At 34.2% G+C, this 21,714-nt stretch overlaps 1 protein-coding gene across 4 annotated transcripts in view; it reads right to left on the bottom strand.

Annotated features, from left to right (window-relative positions):
- Positions 1 to 21,714, bottom strand: part of LOC126743430 (dmX-like protein 2) — a 141,821-nt gene that overhangs the window by 80,273 nt on the left and 39,834 nt on the right. For all 4 annotated transcript variants that reach the window (XM_050450528.1, XM_050450529.1, XM_050450530.1 and 1 more), the window contains 7 exons: positions 14,053 to 14,533; positions 6,652 to 7,247; positions 5,020 to 5,650; positions 2,306 to 2,519; positions 1,906 to 2,201; positions 848 to 1,069; positions 115 to 328 (listed from right to left, as the gene is read on the bottom strand). In XM_050450528.1, the coding sequence (XP_050306485.1) occupies positions 115 to 328; positions 848 to 1,069; positions 1,906 to 2,201; positions 2,306 to 2,519; positions 5,020 to 5,650; positions 6,652 to 7,247; positions 14,053 to 14,533 (2,654 nt within the window). The remainder of the gene's footprint in view (positions 1 to 114; positions 329 to 847; positions 1,070 to 1,905; positions 2,202 to 2,305; positions 2,520 to 5,019; positions 5,651 to 6,651; positions 7,248 to 14,052; positions 14,534 to 21,714) is intronic.

The raw sequence follows: 21,714 nt of genomic DNA, 5'->3' as shown, positions 1-21,714 counted from the left end.
ACTATCGATAAAAAAGCAATGGTTTTAAACTCTTATAAGCTTAAAACTCAATATAAAGAAACAAAAATAAAACGCAAAGAAATTTATGATAAGTAAGTAAATCTTAAGCCTTACCGCTCTGCCAAATCTGTGTCACAGTTTGCAACAGTATCAGCTAAGGCGAGTAAATGCATCTGATCTAAACTTGACAATCCTGGAAGGTGCATATGTGTCAATAATCTTGATAAAATTCTGCCTTGTTTAGGTGTAAAATGGGTGAGTCCTACGTTTTTTTCCGAAGGTCTCCTCTCTCTTACGCAAACATCTTCATCTTCATCCAAAATGTTGTCTAATAGAATAAAAAGAATTAAAATTAAATTAAATTTTTATAAGAATTAGGAGATTAGAATTATCAGTTTAAATTTTTGTAGTATATTGATAAACACAAAATGGCTGCATTTATAGACTTAGATTGTACCGGGTGTGTCAACGAATAAAGATAAAAAAATTGTCAATAACTAAATGGCCCCTTAATTGCATATTCTCTGCATTTTAGAAATATTTAAGTATACATTATTAATATTAACTCTACTTATAATATCTAATATAAATTGGAGAACAGCCACCTAAACTCTAAATTTTGACAACAAGAGGCAAATTCTAAATTTTTAACAATACTTTTATTAATTTTTTAGGCTATTAGTTTTAAAATTCTATTTTGTTTTCAGACAGAGCAGAAAAATAGTATATTGATAAAAACAGAAAATTTCTTTTCTCCGCAATGATTAATCTATCATTCCTCTTCCTGATAGCTAGTCTATTAGGCAAATTTGTGTTAAATATATAGGAAATGAGCCTGTTTACTTACCTAGGGATTCCTCGCTTATAACATTATCAAACAACTCATTATAATCCTTCTTTTCTTCTTGGACACCCCGCAATTCCTTATCTGCGGCAAGTAGGGTCCATAAAGGCAAAGGTGGTATGTTACTAGCCTCGTCATAGTCCAGGGTGATTTCACTTATACTAGCACGGTGTTCTGGACTTCCTGCGGGATAGCTTACGGAGAGGGTCCGGGATCTGGCCCATCCTTTATATTTAACGTTTAATTAAAAATTTGATTTTTAAAACTATAAATAATAATCATGGGTGATAATGTAAGACTTAATTAATGAATAATGTAAAAGGTCGGCTAAATCAAGGTAAAATTGCGTAATTTAATGCCAAATATATATCTCTAAAAAACAGAAATTGACTTTGAGCAAGAAGTCTACCAACACCCCACGGGGATTTTATTTGCGGTTGTGGCGGCACCATCACACTCAGGGCTAACGTAAAGGCAGTGGCCTTCTTCCTATGTGACCAATTGTTTGCTTTCGCAGTCACTTTAAACTGAGGCTAAGAAATATTCCATGATGAAGTGCCATTTGCCAAATTGAGGCGGTGTGAAGCGCATTAGCTCAACAGATTCCGTAATGGCACAAACTTCGTGCCTGTTGTCCATTGCTGCAGCTCCTTGTAAAATGTCATAAAGAATTGTAAGCTATCGAGATGAATAATTGGAAATAAATTATGAAAAAACCATCCGTATCCCTATAAGAAAAAAAAAGTTTCTGATCTCAGAGAAGCAAAACTTGGAATTTTAAAATGATTTTACTTCGTTAAAGTTTTAGTGCTATTTAAGTCTTTTGCATTTATCTGCAGAAATAAAGACAAGAAATACGAAAACGACAATCTCCTTTTAATTTTTATCTCTGGTAGTAGTATTGAAATTTATGTTTAAAAAATAAATGTTTATATTAATTTTCACAACTTTACCCCAATTTAGCCGACCGCGTATCTCTTACTTTTTCCGAGATCCCAATAGTGATCCACAAATTTTAAAAACTACACAAAATAGTAAAATCGTATTAGTAAGACTCTAACCTTGAATTTCTTCGGATAGTTCCTGATTTCCACCAATAAATTTCACCAGGTGAGCCAAAATGGCTTTAACCCAACGGATTTTTCCAGAATTAAGAAGTTCCATCAGTTGTTTCGGATGGTACTGCGGCAATACTGGACAAGCAATGCGCGAAGCTTCAAAAAGTCCATAATCGGGCATGTAGTCGAGATTTTGTTCCTTTGTTCGTTTTCTTTCCAAAATTTGCAGATTCACAGAGCTTATTCTGCCAAGTGTGGATACAGCAGCAAGTTTTCTTTGGTTTTCCTGGGTTAAAGTTCTAAAATGGGTTTTAATATTTATAGCTTTTACATAGATGAAATGACGAGCAATTAATAAAAATATTCTCAGTACATTTTTATATTAATCAAAGAAAAGGCATACCTAAAATCTATCTCTCTGTTACTGTCAGGTTCACTAAATCCATCTTGTTTTTGGTTGAACTGCTGGGGTTTCCATTGGGTATAAACATGCATTTCCGAGTCCATACCGACAACTAAAATTCCATCTCTAACCCAACTAATTTGCATGGGAAGAGCTGGCAAACCATCCGCAGTATGTAGTTCAATTTTTCTTAAGGCCATCCATTTGAAATCATCTAGGAAATAATTTTTTACATAAAACACACGAAAAATTCGATCTAAAGTATTAGATTCATTTTAAAATAAGAAGTAAATAAATGTACAAGCTTCTCTGATTAATTTACTTTATACTCTAGTCCCATTAGTTGCTGGAGTATTTCTTGAGCATGCCAAAATTACATTGACACTATATTTTTGATAGGATGTTTGGTCTTTAGACTAGTTTCAAGACTTTTTTCTGAGTCATATTTGCTTAATGTTTTTTTTGTTAAGAAAAGGATAATACATATTATATGAGACAATACAAAATTATCATAACTTCATTAGAATAAACTCCTGGACAAAATTATCGCACCACTTGATTTTTAGAGATTTATTTTGAAATAAAGATTAAAAAAAAATAATAAGCATTATTAACTATGCAATATTTATTAACAAAAGAAATTATTAAGTCTTCGCGACATTCCTCATATCAAATTTTGAAAACTTTCCACTCTTCACGAGCATCATGTTCCATGATAGAGCATAAACATAGTTTTTGTCCAGTTCTGCTTTTAGTATGAGAAAGGATATATAACTGTTTTAACTAATATTTATTATTTAAATTTTCTTGACAAAATAATCAGTGGTACGATAATTTTTTCCAGGAATTTAAATCCTCAAGACACAATACTCGTTCCAATATTATTTATTATTTATCTACATTAACATTTTAAACTAAAAATACCGAGCCAAATAATAAGCTTTTCAGCTGACATAACATTAATCTTTAAAAGGAAAACTCGACAGATGGTATAATACTCTAAGATATCAAGATTTTAGAAAGTCAAAAATTGGCTATGTACATGAAAACTCACAACTAACATGGAAAAGCAAATTTATATATGCTTTTTTAATAACAACTGCAAATAGGCCACACTTCAATAAAATTGTTACAGATCTTCAGGCCAAAGAACACCTCATTATTACAATGGATCAACATTTAAAATGGTCCTTTCATATAAATTATTTGGAACTCGGCAAAAATTTAAAAACGAACTTACAAGTTTTATGCACTAAGAGAAATACTTTGTAAAAGATTATAAACAATAACTTTTAAGTCTCTTGTGAAGTCCCTTTTGTGTAAAATTATTAGGTAAGTCGGTCATGAAAAATAGTTGGAAAAAATTTTAAAATTCTAAAAGTGATCACTAGAGAGCGTAATTGCCATCTTAAATTTTAAAATTGCATCATTAAATTCCATACAATAAAGTAATTTTTTTTTCATTATTAAAGAGAACAAATTTATCTATCATTTTCGTAAACAAAATTAGTTAATTAATGGTTCAATTGTTTTTGTAGTAACCTGCTTTAACTTAAAAATTAAAAATTTAGCTACAGAATGAATAAGATGTTAGTAATAAATATTAAAGTGACTTAATAAGTTCAGAATGCGTTTAGTCCCTTTGGAATAACATGGTGTTATATAGTTTTAAATAAATTTATATTTTTTAGACCCATAATTGCCCCTTTAATATCGGAATGACTAATTTACGACAATGATAAATAAACTGCTTCTCTTTTTGGAAATGTGAAAAAAAAACGTGCGTAAAGTACTCACTTCCCAGGGCTTATAAAGTTTGATTTTTACGTACTCCTGCCTAAAAATACTTTTTTAAACACTAATGCGTAAAAAAGAGTCTTTTCAGGCACAAGTGCGTAAAAAGTAATTTGACATTGATTTTATAATTTGTCAAAAGTATTTTTGACTTTTTCTTACGCACTAATGCGTAAATTAATTTGATATTTTAAATTTTTTAATGTTTTATTCGGTAGTAGAACAAATTTTGTATGTTAAACGTGTGTAAAATCCTCTTTTTTATTTATGAGAGTTGTCTTAAATTGACAAATTGCCCTATCATAAAAAAAGGTTCATTTTACACACTTGTTATATAAGTAATTATTTAGTTTATTCTGCGACATTTAAAAGAAATGCAATTTTAAAATTTAAGAACGCAGTTACGCCCTTTGGTGCTCATTTTTAGAACTTAATAATATTTTCTAGCGATTCTTTATTATCGTTTTTCCTTACAATTTTTTTACCCCTAAGTGATATGAAAAACGGTTCTTAAGATACGGCCGAGGAACAATCTTATTGGGTCACCCGGTACACTATTGGTCCCAAGAAAATCTTTTCCTTACTGATCCCAGAAACCCTCAAAATCAATTTAGTATAAACCTTTGGCGCGGCCTAATAGGAAGCCAAATAATACGACCTGTGTTTTATGATAGCACTCTGACGGAAGGAGATATGTTAAGTAAAATCTGTATTGTTATAATAAATTCATAATGAGTTACTTATTTTGATGGGTATTGCGTCACTTATACACACGATATATTCTATGTTTAATATAATTTAATTACAATTTCACACAGATTATTAAAACAATAATAATTTCAGTGATGACACTAAATATTCTTTTTAACTAGAAATAGAAGATTAAGAAAATCATTAAATTTTTTTTTAAAAATACATACCAACAAACATCGGCTGAGCTAAGGAGCTTGCTTTCCTAAGAATCGGTCTAAAATTGTTCATAGACTCTTTCATAGCTTTTACATTGGCCTGAGCAAGATCAGTAGACAAAGGCGTATAAAGCAATATCTTACTCCCACAGGCAACAGTTAGAATATGAGATCCGTCTTCATTAGAAACCCAGTCTAGTTGAACGATGTGTTTTTGCGTTAAAGGACAGATATTTCCTATTTCAGAAATCGATTTTCTCAAAGATTGTAAGGTTGTAAAACTAGGCACGGCTAGCAAAGTAGGTTTAATAGATTCGGTCGACAACATGTTGCTTTGTCTATCATCGGAAAGAGTGTGCAATACTTCATTGAGACGTTGTTTCTTTTTAAGAGTTCTAGAGTCGTATAAATAGCTCAAATCAAGGTGTTTATTAATATCTATTCTTGGCAGATGAATATTTTTTAAATGAATGACGTCTTCTAAAATCCATTCTGTGCCACCAGTTGATTCGCATTCATAAATGGCGACGCAAAGGTTTATGTATCTTGAATCCTGATCAGCTTTGTTAGGTCGGGTAAAACTTTTCCCATATTTATAGGCGCAGGCCAGCCTTCCAGAATATGCAACGCTTATATTAAGAACCTAAAATAAAAACATTATAATGCATTATATGCTGGAAAGATAACAAACAGCTTAGCAAGAAAGAGGTTAAAAAGTTGATTTGAACTATTAACTAATCCATAGTTACAAAGTTTCACATATTCAGGGTATATTATGGTCGTTTTAACTAAATTTATCCTTTCATAGAGTAGAAACGAAATTTCTGTTTAGGCTAATTTTTGAAAGGTAAATTTATTTTTTACTTTTCGCCAACAGAGGATTTGTTGAAATTATTTCATTTTTACCCAATTAAATTATGGCAGTTCAGGATTATGCCTGACTGTACATTTAGGATTGTGAAGTCCGCCGGCAGAAAATTCCAAAGTTTCCAAAAAAATAATAAAGTTAAAATAAAAAATCCCTCTGCATATGGTGGAAGGAAATATAAATTAGTTAAGTCTCTGTTGAGTTATAAGAGATTTTGCCACGGAAAATTTTTTCCATTAACTTTTGTAGTAAGTTTGAATAAACGCTTTTTTATTGCTTGCATGTAGTTTATTGGCTTTGGAAATACACGTGATAATAAAAAAATGGCAAAAGAATAGGTTAGTCGGGATACTCCGTGACACGAAGCATTTTTTTTTGTTTTCACTTTTTCCTTTCGTTTTCTGGTTGCCCTACCCTGAAGAAGCCAAAAAGCAGAAACACGTGTCAGCAGGTAACATCTTTACTTGTTCTGCTTCCTGTCACGGAGTATCCCGACTAACCTATTGCTATGCCATTATACTGTCAGTGCTAGCTTTCATTCTTTGAAATAATAAAAAATGTTGCCTCAAAGCTTACATAGAAGAAATTAGTATATAAATAATATCATAAATTTCAATCATAATTTGATATTATTTTTAATTTTGTTTAAGGTTTGTACTTTTTGGTTATTGTTCGAGGATGTATCAGTACACCATTTTTTAAAACTCCGGATTTTAAACAAACATATCTTCTTTCTTTCAAAAATGTATTCTAAGTAAATATCATTACTGTCTTACCTGCCCTTCAATTTCAATTGCGGATTCTTTAACCATATTCCACTCGGCCCAGACTTTGTTCGTATTAACAGTAACACCATCTTCTTCTAACATTAGGCGAGTTAATTCATTAACTTCTTGTGGTAAAGTGGACACTGCCCAAAAGCGAATAATACCGTCGCTACAAGCAGTTGCGAAACAGTACGGTGCAAGACAAGCGGGATATATTGAAGCAGAACTAAGATGTCCTGCGGCTGGTGTTGCGTGCACAATCTCCACGGCGTCCGGCAATGGAAGAATTTGTTTAATTTCTCTTTGAATAGTCAGGGTTATGTGTGGCGTATTTTTAGCCTGTTTAAGGTGTAACGATTCTATACTGTTTCTTCTAGAAAGATCATTTTCATCTTGGACTAAGTTGCAGTCCGGCACATACATTTGACTTGCAGTCAAGGATAGGTCGATATCGGTTGAGGCTATTGTCAATTTCCATGTATGAATAATTGTATTTTGTTCGGTGCAATCCAGAAGAACAATATAGAAGGGTTCTTCAAATACTGAAGATTGTTGAAGGTCAACCATGGCGTCTTGGTTGGCAGCTTTTGTTGAGCTTCTTTGACCTGAATTAGAGAAATCGTATCATTTTATGTGTATATAAAGAACAAACTTAAAGAACAAAAGAGTTTCCAATCATTTCAATTGCTTATTTAGTTTAAAAACTTAAAACATTGAAGGGCTAAAAATACCATTGCCCTGGAACTATGGGCAGTTTATTTGCTTGCAACATCTCCGATGCAATGATGCCAAATGCTTATGTAGAAATGGCAAAAAAACAGTTTATAATACCATAAAAAATTTTCAGTTATTTTGACAGGCACAAAACAATACTACTGTTCCCCTGTAATAAAATGAGAAGCATTTTTTTACGATTTCTAAGTATCCATAGCGTTTTCCCTATACACAATTTAAATTTTTATATTTCCGTTCATGCGTTCATAAAAAAATTTATCGAAAAAAGTAATTTTTTTCGTCCGATGTAATCACCCTGTAGGGTAAAATCTAATATGTTTAGGACATATGTAGGAACTTTTTTGCTTGATTGCATTCAAGGAACACGCTCCTAAATTTTGTGACAATATTAAAAAAAAGGTCCTGCATAAATGTGAATGTTTGATGGTGAATGTTCGCTTTTAACTTAAGAACCATAATACAGAATCGCGTAAACATTTTTTTAGCAATTACTTTTTACCCTCGGAAGGTTATAGCCATGATTTATGAAACTGGCTCTCAATTTTGTAATTTCAATTGGCTGTTCAACAATTCAGAATAGCTCGTTCTGGTCACCGGGCGCCACGTGCGAGCTACGCAAGTGAAATAAGTGGGAAACATTTTATCATAGAAGGCGTCGTAACCACTGATGTGTCTTTGTCACCTTCACATTATTGAGAAATCCATATATTTGGAGTGGAAACTGTCAATAGGTTCACCCTGGACTGTTCAAAGCAAATTAATCTTTCGCTTTATACTACAAATGTTACACAGGTCCTCCAGGACGAGGACAGACTTTTTCCCCGATAAGTGCTTGAACACTGCGAGGAATCCTACAAAGAGGAGCTACAAGGCCAGTTGTTCCATCCCTTCTGGATCCGCAGATGGTACTACGTCAGAAGCAAAAGGTCTTTAGTCTTCGCTTAGTTTATCAGGAGGAATCAGACTTAAGGTGGAAACACAAAAAACCAGAAAGTCGTGCCACCCTTTGTCATCAAGTCTTTGTCATCATCCCCATCTTGCCATGTCCAGGGCAAATATAAGGCATTGCCCAAATAAGTCAAGTCCGGCAAGAGTGACCTCTCAACCGACTGTGCGAAAACACTGTGTTGAAAATCATCCCATCCTTCGTTCAAATGCAAAACAATTCTTCGCGCAAGAGCAAAAAAAAATTCACAATTACTGATATCAATGCAAAATAAGTAAAAACTTTGTACAGCTGTAAAGCTTGAAAAACCTCTTCTTCTCACGACCCTCTACTACAACATCAATGGTATTCTCGGGAAGAAATCTGGACTTCTTCAAGACTTCTAGAACTCCATAGTATCGATGTTCTCATTCTCCATGAAACCCTAGCCAACTACTTTGTCATCAGGACCGACGTCTTAACAGACAAAAAGGCGGCAGCCTTTTGGCTATCAAGCGCATCATCATCAACTGTCCAGAGAAGGACTTGAAGGGGACCTTCACTAGTATCCACATGCTACAGGATAAGCTTCAGGTAGGCTCCTTGTACGTGGCTCCTAAGATATTACAAGAGCAAAGCTACTCAACCTCTTTGAGGGTGACATTCCCGTGTTTATTTGAGGTGACCGCAATGCCAAACACAAGGAGTGGGGATATAGAATCACCAATTAACGTGGAATAAACTTGAAAAGCATGACAGAAGCTATTCCCTTCAATATCCTGGTTTCTGTTACTTGTCCAGTATGGACAGACCAGAAATCCTGGATCTTTTCTTTGTCAAAGACTTGCCAGAAACTATCCAGGCTCAGGTCATTCATGACCTCACTTCTAACAATCTCCCAGCCTACTTGGAAGTTGGTAATGGCAAGCAATAACAACCAAATAAATTCTGATAATACATTGAATCGCGTAGTTTCAAGAAATGTTTAGTAAATACCGTATCCGCTCTCCCTTCACGCAGTGGTGAAAAAGCTTACTGGTGACAAATCTGGTGCTCGTATTAGATGCACATTAATCTGTTCTCAGCAGTCGTCAAGCAGTTTGCCGACGATACGGCAAACACAGTATCGGCCAGGCGAAGGACCCACCTGCAACTGCGCCTCCGACACCACCTCAACTAGTTAATGACATGGGTGTTCCAAGGCGGCTACAGGTCAATCCGCGGAAGATTCAAGAGATCATGTTTATGAAGAGCCGTAAGAGAGCTTCGCGCGAGAGACTAGACTTAGATACGGAATTAGTGGAAGACCACATAACAAAACTTAACAGACAATACCTCCTAAAGGCAGTAACACACGACAATCCACCCACCATACACTCCTACACAAGAGCCCACCCAGGGGCGAAACACAAGCTGCCGATAGATCTTCTCGACGTGCGAGACGTCTAAGAGCTTAGACGTCTCGAGTTAGCTTCACCATCTTCAACCATGCGAGCGTATCGGCGGGTTTAGGTTAGTGTAACATAAATAATGACGTAATATAATAACGTAAATTTGATTTTAAAAGAAATTTTATAATCTTAATTTTTTTTTGCTATGATAGCAAAAAACGTATTAACAGCGATGATTAAAAAGATAAAATTTATGGACTAAAAGTTAGTATTTAGCGGTTAGAAAGTAGATTTGTAGAAGAATATTCTTCTAAAAAAATGATTTCATTATAAAATATTTTAAAAAAGCACTTTTTTAAAAGCAAATACGACTTTACTTACTAATAATACTTAAGTAGATATAAGACTATATACTATAAGACTATACATAATAATCAATATTATTATGTTAATTAACATATCAATATTTTAAATATTAAATAAGGAGAAAAGTGATATTATGTATCAAAAATTTAACAAAAAAAGCGATAACTGACCTGATATGTTCAAAAGAGACTCAGACATTTTGGTCTACTATCCAATTATGGATTTTTATTTCGATATAGTTTAATTCTCAATTCTTGTGTAATAGATTATACATTTTGAAAAAAAGTGGTAGTAGTAGTAGTAATAAGGATGGAGCAGCTAGAGATCGGCAAGTAGGCCCAAAAAATCCCTTTTCGCCAAACTTTACGCCTCTGCTCCTAATGCACGGTCTTCACTTGTGCTTGCACGTTGTCCCAGTCTAGATCTTTGAGCTCTTTCATAGTTAAAGTGTCGTTACTCTAAAAATTTTCCTTCTCACGCTAGACCACCTATCGCAAATTCCTAATATGTGGTATGAAGTTGCCTCCCCTAAATCGAAATTCGGACAGAGCTGACTTTCTTTTATACCAAGAAGGTGTTGATGCAGTTATGGCCCAGTAAGGATTACCACAAATTATTTGATCTCCAGGCGGCCCTTTGTTAGCAGTCCCTTACTTTAGAACCGCCATGAACTGGTACGATCTTCTTGGGCTGTCTACACTCTTTCCTCCAATTCTTCCTTATTTTTTCCAGGCCTAATTATTAAGCGTCCGGGAAATTTGTTTTTTTTACTGAGATCGAGAAACGGCTCGGGGCCTACGAAGAGGCTAATGGAACCTTGTCTTCCTAGTTCGTCAGTCCATTCATTGCCCTCGACACCCTGATGTTAGAGTCCTAGCGGCAAGGATTCTCCTGTGCTCGACGTGTACAGGGTGACTAAATAAGAATGCGAGGTCCTGTATTTCGGAACGTATTCATTGCAGAGGCTATAAAATTTTCTTTGGCCTAAATTTTAAGTTAGACACAAAGCTTTTTCATGAAAAAAAATCATACTAATGCATTTAATTTTTTTGAGAAACTTCGAATATTAATAACTGTTTTATGGGACTGATGAGACGTTTTTGTAGCAGATTTGAAAATCAACAAATTCTCCTTGTTAACTACCTTTTCAGATTTAAAACGATTATTAAGGGGACGTAGAACTGCTCATTTGCCGCTTTTCCGACGTCTGATACGCTCTCGTGATTGGTCACTTTTAGCATCTTAGAAAAGTACTTAAAAAAAAAAACCTCACATCAGAATAAGTTGAAAATTGGTCAAAGTGTTTCTTATTCGATTCCGCACAGATTCACTATTTTGTTTTGTGATATTCGATCTGGTTATCTTAAAATTTAATAAACTGTAAATAAAATACCATCGGTAAAACTGGCAACGACGTGAAAACGCCCGACCAAGATGCAAGCCAGCCTGAACAGCTGACGAGGGAAGCCAATAATAGCAAATCACAAAAAGTAAATTATAACGGATCGCCAAACAAAATAGTAAATCTGAGCGGAATCGAATAAGAAATACTTTGACCAATTTTCAACTGATTCTGATGTGAGGTTTTTTTTTAAGTACTTTTCTAAGATGCTAAAAGTGTTTCCAGTTATACCGGAAGTAGGTGTCAACTTCGTTATTTTAAACGGAATACCCTGTATATTTTTACATTTTTGGCTTCCACATGAAATTCTAGGTATATTTTATGTATAATGTCCTATACCTAAGTGTAACCGTTTTTGAGATATTTTTAATTTCATGTGAAAACCTATGTTTATAAGCCCTAACATAATTACCGATTACTCCCTTTTAGTAGCCTTTATTTATTGGTTAGTTTTGGTTTTATTTGAGAGGAAGGACCACTTTAAAAGACTATTTTAATATTTAACTAAAAAAACGATACAGGGGGTCAAAAACTAGCATTAAAAATTAATAGTTTTTGAAGTATTGGCAGTTTAAATTTGGCCTAATATTAAAAGCCGTATAGTAACACGGCTCAAGGATTGTTGATTAGTTGATCATGACGGTTGTCATAGTAACCGCTGGAAGCGGCAGTAAGACAATGGATTATATGCATTAAATTTATAAGTGACTTGCTATTTAAGTTTTCTTCGTAAAAGTGTTATTTAATGTATAATTTAATTAAAAAGTGTACATTTCTGTTATAACCCATTATCTTACTGTGGCTTGTAGCGGTTACTATGACAACCGTCATGGTCAACTAATCAACAATCCTTGAGCCGTGTACGGCTTTTAACATTAAGCCAAATTTAAACCGTCAATATTTCGGAAACTATCAAATTTTGGACTAGAGAACCTTATATAAAGTTAACCTTATTTTTAATTATCTTGATGAAAAAATTCTAAAAATAAGGGGTTTCCATTTAAAAAAATTGACTTTTAATGATTTTTTCTTTTCAATTTTTAATGCCAGTTTTTGACCCCCCTATATCTTTTTTTAGCCAAATATTAAAATAGTCTTTTAAAGTGGTCCTTCCTTTAAAATAAATTCGAAACTAACCAATACATAAAGGCTACTAAAAGGGAGTAATCGGTAATTATGTTAGGGCTTATAAACATAGTTTTTCACATGAAATGAAAAATATCTCAAAAAACGGTTACACTTAGGTATAGGACATTATACACAAAATATACCTAGAATGTCACGTGGAAGCCAAAAATGTATAAATATACAGGGTGTTCCATTAAAAATAACGAAGTTGACACCTACTTCCGGTATAACTGGAAACGTCACAACTGTCAAAATATTTAAGTTGTGTGGCCCCCATCGACTGTGCCATGTTGCCAAATTTTCAAAATTGTTGAAAAATTAGTTTCTGAGATATCGATCCGCGTCTATTCGTCGTGAGACACCCTGCATATAATCGTCTTCTTTCTATTCTTAATTCAATTGTTTGTTCCTTCTCTTCCATTTCTAAGGCAAAATCTATGAAATTAATAATAATGTTATATTAAATTTACATTTTAATACTAATATTAAAATACAAATTTAATAGTAAATATGTTGAAATAAAAAAAATATAAAGCTATAATAAATACACACTGGAAAAGGGATATGGTAAATGAGGAGAAAAACACCATCGTTGGCAATAAATAAGCCCAGGGTGAATTCTTTGTGGTCCATCGAACTGGAGGGCTGAGTCTGTTGGTCTTCCAGAGTTAGGGTGTAGCCGGTTGATTGTTAAGACTAACCCTGATATATCTTTCGCACAGCCTTTCCATAGATTTGAACCAAAAGGATGAGAAGCTTTAAGAGTGGCATAGAATATCTGGTTTCGTTGGTAGGTTTCTATTTCGTTGCAATACGACTTTCCTGTTTCTCTTTGATTTTGTCTTACGACTTTTTCGTATTGATTGATCGTAAGATTCAGTTTTCATTCTACTATTAAATTACTTAATTAAGGGTGTAGCTAATATTTTCTTATATACCATTTTATTTCGTTTTACAACCTGTAATGATGTACAATTTTATATTCAAAACACGTCGGGGTAAAAAACTAGACTTGGAGAGTCATAAACTTCGCAGTCCTAAAAATTTTTATAATTTAAATATAAATTACCGAGAATTTCTACAATAGGAGGTTTAATTAATAAGAAAACAACTTTTTTTTATCGTAATTTTTTGTTCGTGAAATATATTATGCAAATACTACTCCATCCTTATTTGAGAAATCAAACAAAAATGTAATAAAGAAAACCTCTGTATAGGAAAAAATTATGAGTTTTTTGAACACATGCAAGCTTTTTTCCGTAAAATTTAATATATTTTATAAATCTTTTGACCTGGTATATAGAAGTTAACATATACTTCGGCGGTCATTAGATGACACATACATTGTGTCCTCCAATGACCCTACCACTTTGCCAAAAAATCAATTTTTTAGCTCTACTATTTCATATGAATATACCAGTTTAATAAAGCACCTTGTCTTCAGATTTATTTAAAACTATTACCTGTAATCAGTTGTTCTTGATATACGTGCAAAAATGTAGTATTCTGCCATTGAATCGCCTCAGCAATAGTTTCCAACTGAATAATACATCCAGGCCTGGATGTACTCTGCTGCGATACGATGTTAATATTTTCCAAAAGAACATCTTCATTGTAGGATGACATATCTGAAATATCGCTCATGTCATGATCGCCTTGCTTTTGTCTAGATTCCTTAAAGGCCAAATCAGCCAAAAGGGTTCTTGCATCAATAACGGCTTGGTACACTCGAAGACACTGTCCATCCGAAGCAACAAAGCAAGCACTTGGAGAGTTTGACAGGTTCCCTAGTGTACTTGAAGGTAGCAATGTTGGAATCCAAGCAACATTACTAAATGCTGCTGGTTCTGGAGAGCTTATACGAGCCAGCTCGCATATCCCACCGGATTTTGATAGAGGGCCAACCGCATCAACTTTCCATAAAATAAGTTCGCTACAAAACCCCTGAAAAAAAAATATATTGTATTAATAATTTGCTTAAAGTTCCCAAAAATAAAGTATTTAACATATGTATGGGTTAGAACTTTATAGCTTTTTGATGTGTTTAATTATTTATTTGTTAATATCGAGCTAAAGCTTAAGGTAAACATAAAGTACACTTATAACTCAATTACACTAAAGTACACTTCTGAAAGCTATAGCAAAACTTTTATTAACATTTGAAGCACATTTTCTTCTACTTGTGGAGTGGTTACTGTGCGGTTTCCCGTTATCAGTAGTTTGTTTTTAAGATCTTCTAATTTTTATAAACTTCCAAGACACCTTTTTTTATGTGAGAATAGCATAAAATAGTTACGCAAGTATTAAAAAACCCTGTAGATAACACCAACCTGCAATTAGAAGCTCTATTAAAATTAAACTCTAATTTCGCATAATAAAAAACCTAGATACCAATTTTGATTCAAATATCGGTATAACTTAAAAACTTATTTAGACAAAAACAAAAATAACACTTTAACACCCTGTCGATCAAACGAAGCATTTAAAAAACTACCCCCGACAAATGCATCCCCTAAGAATCACCCCAACTTTTTTTTCAAGTGGCACCACCATTATTTCTTCCAATGTTGGGAATGCTTGTAAGATTATTAAATCAATTTCATAAAAAAATCATGTGTTAACATCAACGTAAGATGCAGATTATCTTTTATTGATTTTCTTATTAGTTCACTCATGCCTTTGTTAAAAACCTTAGCTATTTGCTAAGGTTCAAGTTATTAGTGTTTTATTTAAGTAATTCAAACAAGTTAAAGAGAACAAGAGCATTTGTCAAAAACGCTCCAAACATTGACGCTAGTAGTAGTAAAATTATAAGCGGCATAGCGTATTTTTGAATGTGTAAACAAATAATATAACTTAGTCTTGAGTATAAAATAATATGTAGGTACAAGGTATTTTTAAATGCTATAAAAAAATGTTTATGGCCAACTACATGCATTCTTTAAATTGGCAATATTCGTTTTGGTATTCTGTTATTTTTAATATTCAATTTTGTTGCCTTTTTGTATAGTTCATACACATTTTAGTTCCACAGTACTTATCGTCGTACTAAGTCGTTTTCAAGAGTGAAGGAAAAAATGCGCACCAGATCATTTCCAAATTTAAAAAATTCCCATCATCAAATGGCAACAAGAAATGAGGAAAATATATATGTTGGCTAATGTTGCAGTAAATCCACATGTTTTCATTCGCACTATCATAAGAGAATGTAATATTGCAAGAAGTACCATTTAGTGACTTTGGACTTTGTCCTACTTATTACCAATGAAGGTTAGAGTTTATTGCATCCCTTTGGATTTTAACTGAATCGTTCATTTCAAAAACGACTTAAGTCAATAATTTTGCTTTTTGACATTTCACTACCAAACATTTCTTCGACCATAGACGCACATTCTGTGTTAAAACGACATAAGTCTGACGCTTCCGTATATAAATTCACAAGTAGATTTTCTACGTTCGCTGCAAAAACATCCTAAGTCGTCGACTTGAACAAAAACTGACGAACAGAAATGAAACAAAAACTGGTGGGGGGACATTTTGTTCATCACAGAATGCCGTCTTTGGGATTGGCTACAGTTTATACAGTTTATTTTACGAGCTCAATCACGCGTGGTTAGTAGATTATTGTAGTGTCTGTTGAACTAGAAACGTTAAAATGTCGGACTCTAGTAAAGGTGTTCATCCTGACCAGCTTAAAAAAAAGAAACCACATCCTGAATTGTATAAAAGAAATATTATAAAACATGCAAAGGTCAAAGAGGACCAACATGTAAACTGGAAAGGTAGTTCTGTCTCCGCACGTAGTACAGGTCCCGCCCGATTGCAAGTAAGTTGATTTTTTAAATACTTTTGTTGAGGATAAGTTTTACAATATTTTTTTATTTTCAGCTGTAAGATGCAGTGTTTTCGCACGTTACTTCAAACCGACTTCAGTAACCGCATAACAAAACTAAACGATTTTAATACAAAGGATGAACAGGATATTTACCTGCAACAGTTAATAGAAAAAAAATCTGTAAAATCGCACAGACCTCGTAAAGGTGACATAAGCATTCCCCGTGAGTAGTCGTTTAAATATTTTATTGACTTGCCCTCGAAAAAACAAGTTGTTTGCAAGAAAGCTTTTTGTTCAATCTATAGCATTACGATTGCCCGTGTAAAGCGTCCACTTAAAATAAAAACCCAGTCAGTAACACCACACGATAGACGTGGTAAGCACCCCAAGAAGAACACCATACCTCTAAATATCCTACAAAAAATTCATGATCATATTATGTCTTTCCCAAGGAAACAAACCCACTACTCTGCGCGTCATATGCAATATCTAAACGCACGGTTGGACGTCAAGTCTATGTATTTACTTTTTAAATCGAAATACCCCGACCTGGGTATAAAGTACAAGTTTTATATTAAGTATTTTAAGGAAAACTTCTCACTTCGTTTTGGCAGGCCCCAGGTCGACACGTGTATAACATGCGAAGAACTTATGGTAAAAATTAACTGTTCCAACTTGGGAGATCATGCAAAAAGGGCAGCTGAAGCCGAGCTAGCAGTCCACAAACGACGAAGTAAAGTGTTCCATAGTAAAATATCTGAGGTCCAAGAGCTTTGTAAAACCCGGGATGACGTCGCAGCAATCACATTCGATTTCATGCAAAACTTGCCCCTCCCGAATATTCCCATTCAAGAAATATTTTACCTACGACAGCTTTGGGTGAATTGCTTCGGAATAAAAGATCTCAAAGGCGACAAGTCGGTATTTTATGTGTATCATGAAGGTATAGCCAACAAAGGGGCAAATGAGATCTGCTCTATTTTACTACACTACTTCGATAATTTTCTGGATGAGAATGTTAAGGAATTGTTTTTATTTTCGGATAATTGTCCAGGGCGAAATAAAAATCACACTGTTATAAGGTTTTTTTCTGCCCTAACTGACACGGGACGCTTTAATAACATTCAGCACTATTTTCCCATCCGAGGTCACTCTTTTTTACCTAATGACAGGGACTATGGAGTTATTAAAAGGAAAATTAAAAAATACGATCGTATTTACGTTCCGGATGAATATCATAGTATTATTGCTAACGCCAGTAATGATTTTAGAGTATTTATGCTTAAATCCAACCAGATTTATCATTTTGTTCAATAGTGGCCAGAATACTATAAGAAGACATGTATTTCTATTGAGTCTGTTGGAAAAGGAATACCTAAGGCTCTCAAACAAGCATTTGCACCATCCACGTTTATGTATTATGAATATAAGAAGAACCGAAAAGGAGTTATATTAAATAGTAACTATATTTATGGGTTAAAAACTCATTATTTTCCTTTGTTGAGAAATAAAGCTCAACCTATTAGTTTTCCACCTCTCGGAAAAGCCTACCCAAGAAACTGTGTGCCAATAAACCCAAAAAAAATTAAAAATTGACAACAAGTGCAGAACAGTATTTTAGAGGAACATAAGGGCTTCTAACATCCTGCGTTGGCCAACCGATGAAGATAATATAGAAGAGGCTGAAAATGACCTTGAATTTGACTATGTGTTCTAATTTTTTTAAATTTATTCTGTGTAGTATATATATTAATTTATTCTGTGTAGGATTAGTTTTTTGCTTCTCCTGTAAAATCTAGTTTTCTGACTTAAGTCGTTTTTGAAATGAACGATTCAATTCATGACAATCTCGAAGTTTTGTCACAAATATGTTAGCCTGATGAAAGTAGATTCTATAATAATGGGAATAGTTAATAAGCATATGCACATTATTGATCTGAAAACAATCCCCGATGGATAATGGAAACTCGTTTTCAAATTATAATTGACATAAACGTGTGAGCCGGTGTATTTAACAGATATTTTATTGGATCGTACTTAATTTCAGAGCGGTAATTACCTTAATTTCAGAGCGGTATTTAAATTTTCTTCTAAATTCACTGTGTGAACTAGTAGAAGACGTGCCTATTTTAAAGCGCAATTTAATGATTTAGCGACAAAATGTAACGTTACGACAAAGTGAACTGGCCTACTTTTAAAAAAAAACACGTCAATCTAGATATTCAGGGGGTCGTTTAATTTTATATTTCAGAAAGTTCTGTCAATCATCTTCTCACCTCCAGCTAACCTCTGGAAATGGGAACCCCCATCGTGTGATACATCATTGTAACCAGCATTAAAATGTCTATTTAAGAGTGCCAAAAAAAATTAAATCGGTTGACGTACCAGCTAATATTGGGATAAAATGTCTGGTAATAATGAATATTTTTTCGACGTCATACGTCAAATGGCTATCCTATAGTGTGATACATCATTTTAAAGAGCATACAACCTACTACCAAAGCAAAAAGGATCTAAGATATACTCCAAGAATTATCGGCCAATTTCTTTAGTCCTAATTTTTGTTAAAACCTGTGAAACCGTCTGAAGAGTCAAAAAGAAGATATATAAAATAGATTCTTTAAGCAAAATTCATTATTTTATTTTAGGCATTTAAGCCATTACATGGCTTTAGACATCAACACTTAACAGATACAGCGATCAAAGAACCCGTGTAATAAGTTTCTGGAAGGTTTTGAGCGCAGTTTCCACGCTCAGACAACATTTTTATGATGTGTCAAAACATTTCATTTGTGTTGAGCATCGCATATTACTTTAAAAACTCCTGACAATTCAGGTATTGACTTGCTTCAGTCCTGCTTAACAGGCAGGAGTCGATATGTTCATTTTGTAAGTGGTAGGTCATAGAGTTTACTGGTCACACATGTCGTGCTGCATGCCGCAGAGCTTTATTGTTGGGCCCATTCTTTTTCTGGTAAAGGTATTTAATGCGTCCATGATCTTCCCAGCTGTCATACTGGGTCTATATTTTAACATCCTTGATGGCTGATACCAGCTCGTTATTGCAGCTGATCAGTCCTGCAATGACCGGGGTGTGTATCAAATCGATTAGGCCTACATCAGAACAAACCAGAAAGATTATTCTTCCCTCAGTCATCTCCTTAGTGTCACTCTGTCATCGGGAATGACCTGGCGATACCATGTTGGGAGACTCTCGTCCAAGTTATCAAGATATATATTCCTAATAGGAAATTTAGCAACCTCATTTTCAGCTTGCTCGCTCAAGGCTGCATATTTGTGATACTCCCACTCAACAATTAGGGTCACATTGCTCATATGTTCAAAATATTTCCTTTACAGCGCAGATGTATAAGAGTGTTTGCTAATCTAAACTGTAGAGAGTGCTACAGTTTATATTTCAGAAAACTGAGAACTTTTACCCTGTCTTGTGGCTATATTCTCCCATGGCTCCTATTTGTTAGGGGAATTTGGAAAAATGTATGACCCATACTGATATTCATTCACACTATAACAGAAATAATGGTTCGTTGGTACCGCGGTACCATAGGCTTTACAGATCCTGTAATGGCTCTTCTTACAATGGAGTACAGTTTTGCCTCTGTTAAGAATCTGCACCTCTCTGCATATAAGATTAAGGAGTACCTAATTTATTTATTTATTTATTTACGGAATCCATTTACAAAAGTGTTACATAGCATACCCATACAAACATATACATATATTCAGATACAAAACTACCTATAAATCAATGAAAGGTGTAGATGAGTTAATTAATTAAAGCCCCTTGATGGTAAAGATGTAATCCTAGAGTCAAAAAAGCTTATCTGTCCTGACAGACCATTAGCACTTCGAGTCATTCGTGTAATTGGCTCATTAATACCATAATTGGTATGGTGGAATGGGACTGAAAATATTTCTGATTGTCTGTTCAATCTGGAAGGCACCCTTAGTTTAAAAAGAGACAATAACTCGGGACAATCTATAGTAGCATTTAAAACCTTATGCATAAAACATAAGTCGAGTAATCTTCTTCGTGACTCTAATGTGGGTAAGTTCAGGTTATCCCTGAGCCACTGATAGTAATACTCCTGTCTCCTGTAACCACATCTAAAAGCAGCCACCCTTAAAAATTTATTTTGAGTTTTTTCAATCTGCTCAATGTAGCAGTTATATGACGGGGACCACACAATTGAGCCATACTCCAAGATGGGCCTAACAAGAGAGCAATAAAGTAATCTAAAAGTAAACAAAAACAAATCAGTTGTAGACCGTTGGATAAAACCCAGCATTTTCATTGCCCTACCAGTCACCTGATCGATGTGACTTTTAAAAGACAACCTGGAGTCAATAAATATTCCTAAGTCAGAAACCTCTGTTTTGACACCAATTGCCACATTATTTGCTTAGAAAAAGTAATCTTATGGCACTTATTGATATTAAGGGACATTCTATTCAAGTGGCACCAATCAAAGAACAAATTAAGGTCTTTTTGCAGGAGCACAGCATCGGAAAGGGATGTGATAGGCCTAAATAGCTTCACATCATCAGCAAACATTAGCACACGACAATTTTCAAGTTTCCAAACTAAATCAATCAAAAAGAGGCAAAACAAAACAGGGCCTGAGTGAGAGTCCTGTGGCACCCCAGATGGCACCAAAATTTCAGAGAAACATGTACCTCCAAGATTAACAATCTGGATTCTACCTCTGATAAATCCCGATAGATCCACTGAAGAAGAGGCCCCACAATACCTAAAGCCCTAAGCTTCTGCAAGAGTATCCCATGGTTAACCCTATCAAAAGCCTTGGAAAAATCTGTATATATTGAGTCAACCTGAAGTCCCTTCTCCAAGCTGCGGTAGAGGTAGTTGACATACAGCACCAAATTAGCATCAGTAGATCTGCCTTTTATAAATCCAAATTGCTCAGGATTAAATAAAGATTTAAAACTCCAGGCAATCCTATGATTGACCAGGCAGTCAAGCAGCTTTGGCAACTCAGATTGGTTACACACAGCCCGATAATTGGAAATTTCATTTCTACTACCAGATTTAAAAATGGGTTTTAGAAAACTTCTCTTCCAGAGAGTGGGATAAGAACCAGTACCTAGAGATTTGTTAAAAATTAACAGTATTGGTTACGTAAGAACACAAACACTTTTCTTTAGGAAGAATGCCGGAATCCCATCTGGTCCAGCGCAGAGCTTATTCTTAGAGGACGTAATAACCTCATAAACATCCTGCGTTGACAGAGTTAAATTGCTCAGACAA

Source organism: Anthonomus grandis, chromosome 12 (genome assembly GCF_022605725.1).
Source record: "Anthonomus grandis grandis chromosome 12, icAntGran1.3, whole genome shotgun sequence".
Classification (NCBI taxonomy): domain Eukaryota; kingdom Metazoa; phylum Arthropoda; class Insecta; order Coleoptera; family Curculionidae; genus Anthonomus; species Anthonomus grandis.
Note: the sequence above shows the minus strand (reverse complement) of the source record. Positions and strands in the feature narration are given on the sequence as shown.